The sequence below is a fragment of the Oryx dammah genome, unplaced genomic scaffold (assembly GCF_014754425.2).
Source record: "Oryx dammah isolate SB20612 unplaced genomic scaffold, SCBI_Odam_1.1 HiC_scaffold_28, whole genome shotgun sequence".
Lineage (NCBI taxonomy): Eukaryota > Metazoa > Chordata > Mammalia > Artiodactyla > Bovidae > Oryx > Oryx dammah.
The window spans coordinates 11,002,924-11,008,915 of NW_024070212.1; the positions used below are offsets into that span (position 1 = coordinate 11,002,924).

General features: G+C 40.0%; 1 protein-coding gene across 1 annotated transcript; it reads left to right on the forward strand.

The window, feature by feature from the left end:
• Positions 1-589: 589 nt before the first annotated feature.
• LOC120855438 (olfactory receptor 10X1-like) lies at positions 590-1,597 on the forward strand. Its single transcript, XM_040229903.1, has one exon. The coding sequence runs from the start codon at positions 626-628 to the stop codon at positions 1,595-1,597; it is 972 nt and encodes a 323-aa protein (XP_040085837.1). The 5' UTR covers positions 590-625.
• Positions 1,598-5,992: the final 4,395 nt, after the last annotated feature.

Sequence of the window (5,992 nt, forward strand, 5' to 3'; positions counted from 1 at the left end):
ATCCAAAGCTTAATCACCAAATTCATCTGAATTTCCTTCATCTGGACATGAATTAGGATATTTTCTGTCCTGTTAATATTATGCACCATTAAAATCATTAATAAGGGCAAGAAAGAGCCATAAAAAGTAATGAGTATTTGTTTACAGAAACAAATAATATATTGGAAAAAAACATCACCTACATACACATGGTGAATTGCCAAACTAAATGATCTATCAGAAATTGTAAACTTGGACTTCTCTGATGGTCCAGTAGTTGGGAGTCCACCTGCCAATGCAGGAGACATGGTTTGATCCCTGGTCCAGGAAGATTCCATATGCCACAGGGCAAATAAACCCATGTGCCACAACTACTGAACATATGCCCTAGATCCTACATGCCACAACAAGACAAGGTACCACAATGAGAAGTTCGTGCATGCAAATACAGAGTCGTCCCTGCTTGCTGCAACTAAAAAAATCCCATGCACAACAATGAAGACCTGGCACAGACAAACATAAATAAATAAATAAAATGATTTTTAAAAAAGAAATTGTAAATTTCACTATTTAAACCAACATTTCAAAGAATAATGGAAATTTTAATATTTATTTGTCTTTCTTTCATATTTCAGAAAATTCAACAATGAAGATCAATCAGACAGTCTTGAAAGAGTTCATTCTTGTTGGCTTTTCTATTTACCCACATGCACAGACATTCCTCTTCGTGGTTTTCTTTTGCCTCTCCCTTCTCATCCTCACAGGTAACCTGACCATCATGAGTCTTACTTGGGTGGACAGACGTCTCCACACACCCATGTACCTCTTCCTTAGTGCACTCTCTTTCTCTGAGACCTGCTACACCCTGACCATTATCCCCAGGATGCTGGCAGATCTTCTGGCCAAGAAAAGAAGCATTTCAGTCATAGGTTGTGGTTTGCAGATGTATTTCTTCTTGGGACTTGGTGGCACTAATTGTTTAATTCTCACTTTGATGGGATATGATCGCTTCCTGGCCATCTGCAACCCTCTCAGATATCCTTTGCTTATGACCAATATGGTGTGTGGAAAGCTTGTGGTCTCTGCTTGGGCTGCTGGCTTCTTTATTTCTGCAACAGAGATTGCATTGATATTCAGGGGCTCTTTCTGCAGTCCCAACCTTGTCAAACACTTCTTCTGTCACATGAGGGCTGTTGTGAGGCTGTCCTGTCTAGACAGTGACCTCACAGAATTCATTGTAACAGCAATCTCAGAGTCAGGCTTGATGGGCACCTTTCTGCTCATTACCCTCACTTACATTTTCATTCTTTCCACTGTCCTCAATATCCCTTCAGCTGAGGGCAAGCAGAAGGCCTTTTCTACCTGTGCCTCCCACCTCACAGTGGTCATCATCCACTTTGGTTTTGCATCTATTGTTTATCTGAAGCCAGAAGCAGCAGGGGGAGATGACACAGTGATCACGGTTCCTTACACTGTTATCACTCCTTTCCTCAGCCCTCTCATTTTCAGCCTCAGGAATAAGGACATGAAGAATGCTTTCAGAAAGGCCCTTGGAAAGACACATTTCTTGAATAAGCAATCTTGGATTGTGGAAGATTATGAGAACATACATAATTGAATGTTCTCATAAGTCAGGAGGCATTTACCCTATGACATGTGAAATCTGTACCATTTACCTTTTTCCAGAGGTTGACATATGGGGATCAAGTGACTGAGTCTGGAAGCTATGGCTTGACAAGCACTTACTTAGCTTGAAAGAAAGGTGTCCAACGACTTCTATTCTCTGTCCCTGCAGACTTTAGGCTTCTATCAATGAATCTCTGGGTGCACTTCACTTTTGATGCAGTGGGGGAAGCAAGATTATGGAAAGAAAAAAGCAAAACCTTTGACCATTTCACTAAGAAATGCTTTTAGAGAGCTAGAGATATAAAAGTTGAAGAATTTTTCTAGGCAATATTGTAAGAAACTGATTTGTTCCTTCAGGATATAAACCATTTCTGATATGAGATATAGTATGTATAAATCTTCAACTATGTGTAAATATATATATATGTGTGTGTGTATATATATATATATATATATATATATGTTAAGTTCCATGCCAAACTATTCATGATTGTGTCCTTATAATGATGGAATTAGATACTAGATTTTGACTACACAGGATGTTTTGGAACAATGATTTAGATAAGTAAATTGGATAGTAAAATCTATACGTTCTAATTCTATGGGAACCTATCAAAGGCTGAATATAAACTCTACTTTCTTTATGAAGAGGGCATTAAACAGCTAAACTTTAAAAAAATGCTTCAATATTAAGTGGTTTAACAACAAAAAAGTGTTTTTGAATAATTTTGGCAGACTATAGGTAATGAAGGTAATAAGGTATACACAGAACCAAACACTTATTTTACCTAGAGGAAAATAAATATTGTGTAGGTTATATATCAGAGAGGTTTTTAGTAATTTTAGTGAAATTCCCAACATACAAGCTTAAGAAATTTCTGAATCCTTTCTCAGTTCTGCTGCTTACATGTCCTCTCATGAAGGATACAATTACTATACTAAGGATTGGTGTATATAAAATACATAAAAGCTTTGGAATAGTTTCTGATCTACATTATTTATAGGGATGTTCTAAAGATAAGTAAGATAAGGGGTGAAAATCATTATGCACTTACCCCAATTCAGGTTATCTATTGCTATGACTGTTTTCTTCCCTGGAGTCCCAGGGTTATTGCTTTAGTAGTATTTCTCTCATTTTTGTTCCATTCCTAAAAACTAAAACCTAGAAAATATCTAAATGTTTAGAAGTCAAGAAACACATTTCTAAATAAAAAGTAAATCGATCAAGAAATCCCATGAATATTAGAAAAAATGTTTGAACTGGAGGAAATAAAAATACTACAAGTCAAAGCTTGTGGATGTAGCTTTTCAGTGCTTGGATGAAATATATAGCATTCAAAATATATAGCATTTAAAATGTTCATAGGCTGAATATTTATAAGATAAGCATTCACCTTTAAAACTTAGTAATAGCTAAGCACAAAAAGACTGTGAAAAATAATATTCCTTGATGAAATTTATGAAGAAATAAAGACAGAAGACAAAAACAATCTTAAGAATGGAAATCTGGATGTTTCTCAGGTCATACAGACATCAAAGATAAGATAATTCTGTAAATTATGTTATGTTCATAACATAATTTGATAATTTGAACAAAATGGGAAAAATCCTTTAAAATATATGCTAAAGCTGACATAAAGGAGAAAGAGTTATTTAATTCTCAAGAAAGTGAATTTCAATTAATATTTTTTGTTGAGTTCTGCCCTAAGGCCACAGGTGCAAGGCCTTCCATCAATGTCACAGAAGTAGAGCCCAGAACCAAGGTTATGTCTGGAACTGACTGACAGCCTCTGTAAATGTTGCCAAAAGACCCCCTCATCATCAACAGCAGCCTTCCTGACTCCAAATTAGCAAAAGTGCCCACACCAGTAGTCACCCAATAGTCCCCTAATCAATCACCTAATGCCAGTCTCCCAGCAGGAACTTTCTTTGCCTTGAGGCTATACAAATTGGCATTGCAGTTGGATTCTTTACCAGGTGAGCCCCCTGGGAAGCCCAAGAATACTGGAGTGGGTAGCCTATCCATTTTCAAGAGGATCTTCCCAATCCAGGAATCAAACCAAGGTCTCCTGCATTGCAGGTGGATTCTTTACCAACTGAGCTATCAGCTGCTGCTACTGCTGCTAAGTCGCTTCAGTCGTGTCCGACTCTCTGTGATCCCATAGACAGCAGCCCACCAGGCTCTGCTATCCCTGGGATTCTCCAGGCAAGAACACTGGAGTGGGTTGCCATTTCCTTCTCCAATTCATGAAAGGGAAAAGAAAAGGTGAAGTCGCTCAGTCGTGTCCAACTCTCCACAGCCCCACGGACTGCAGCCCACCAGGCTCCTCCATTCATGGGATTCTCCAGGCAAGAGTACTGGAGTGGGGTGCCATTGCCTTCTCCATGAGTTATCAGGGAAACCCCCAAATTGATTCAGTTCAGTTCAATTCAGTTCAGTCACTCAGTCGTGTCCGACTTTTTGTGACCCCATGAATCGCAGCACGCCAGGCCTCCCTGTCCATCACCAACTCCCGGAGTTCACTCAGACTCACGTCCATCGAGTCAGTGATGCCAACCAGCCATCTCTTCCTCTGTCATCTCCTTCTCCTCCTGCCCTCAACCCTCCCAGCATCAGAGTCTTTTCTAATGAGTCATCTCTTCGCATGAGGTGGCCAAAGTACTGGAGTTTCAGCTTCAGCATCATTCCCTCCAAAGAAATTCCAGGGCTGATCTCCTTTAGAATGGATTGGTTGGATCTCCTTGCGGTCCAAGGGACTCTCAAGAGTCTTCTCCAACACCACAGTTCAAAAGCATCAATTCTTTGGTGCTCAGCTTTCTTCACAGTCCAACTCTCGATACGTGACCACTGTAAAAACTATAGCCCTGAATAAACAGACCTTTGTTGGCAAAGTAATATCTCTGCTTTTGAATATTCTATCTAGGTTGGTCATAACTTTTCTTCCAAGGATTAAGCTTCTTTTAATTTCATGGGTGCAGTCACCATCTGCAGTGGTTTTGGAGCCCCCAAAAATAAAATCTGACACTGTTTCCACTGTTTCCCCATCTATTTCCCATGAAGTGATGGGACCAGATGCCATGATCTTCATTTTCTGAATGTTGATCTTTAAGCCAACTTTTTCACTCTCCTCTTTCACTTACATCAAGAGGCTTTTTCGTTCCTCTTCACTTTCTGCCATAAGGGTGGTGTCATCTGCATATCTGAGGTTATTGATGTTTCTCCCAGCAATCTTGATTCCAGCTTGTGCTTCTTCCAGCCCAGTGTTTCTCATGATATACTCTGCATATTGGCTACAAACCCACAAAAAGTGTCAGCTTTCCTTGGTTTATCAGGAGGTGTTGACCCACTGGACTCACAGTGCCCACATTATCTCTGTTCTTTGTTCTTAATAAACTGATTCCTTACTGAAATACTCTGTATCTGGAAATTATTTTCCAACCCATGTTCAAACTGCCCCAATACTTATCACATTAAGTATCTGGGCCCTTTAATGTCACTGATAGATTCTGCCAAACTCTTAAAGTGGAAATTGCTCCAAACTGCACAAAAAGATTGCATGGAATAGATAAGAATAAACACCCTCAACTCATATTTTTTTTTTTGGCTCAGTTCAGTTCAGTTCAGTCACTCAGTCGTGTCTGATTCTTTGCAACCCCATGAATCGCAGCACACCAGGCCTCCCTGTCCATCACCAACTCCCGGAGTCTACCGAAACCCATGTCCATTGAGTTGGTGATGCCATCCAGCCATCTCATCCTCTGTCATCCCCTTCTCCTCCTGCCCGCAATTGCTCCCAGCATTAGAGTCTTTTCCAATGAGTCAACTCTACCCATGAGGTGGCCAAAGTATTGGAGTTTCAGCCTCAGCATCATTCCTTCTAAAGAATACCCAGAACTGATCTCCTTCAGAATGGACTGGTTGGATCTCCTTGCGGTCCAAGGGACTCTCAAGAGTCTTCTCCAACACCAAAGTTCAAAAGCATCAATTCTTCAGCACTCAGCTTTTTCCACAGTCCAACTATCACATCCATGACCACTGGAAAACCCATAGCCTTGACTCGACAGACCTTTTTTGGCAAAGTAAATATGCTTTTAAATATGCTATGTAGGTTGGTCATAACTTTCCTTCCAAGGAGTAAGCGTCTTTTAATTTCATGGCTGCAGTCACCATCTGCATCTGATTTTGGAGCCCCCCAAAATAAAATCTGACACTGTTTCCACTGTTTCCCCATCTATTTCCCATGAAGTGATGGGACCAGATGCCATGATCTTCATTTTTTGAGTGTTGAGCTTTAAGCCAACTTTTTCACTCTCCTCTTTCACTTTCATCAAGAGGTTCTTTAGTTCCTCTTCACTTTCTACCGTAAGGGTAGTGTCATCTGCATAT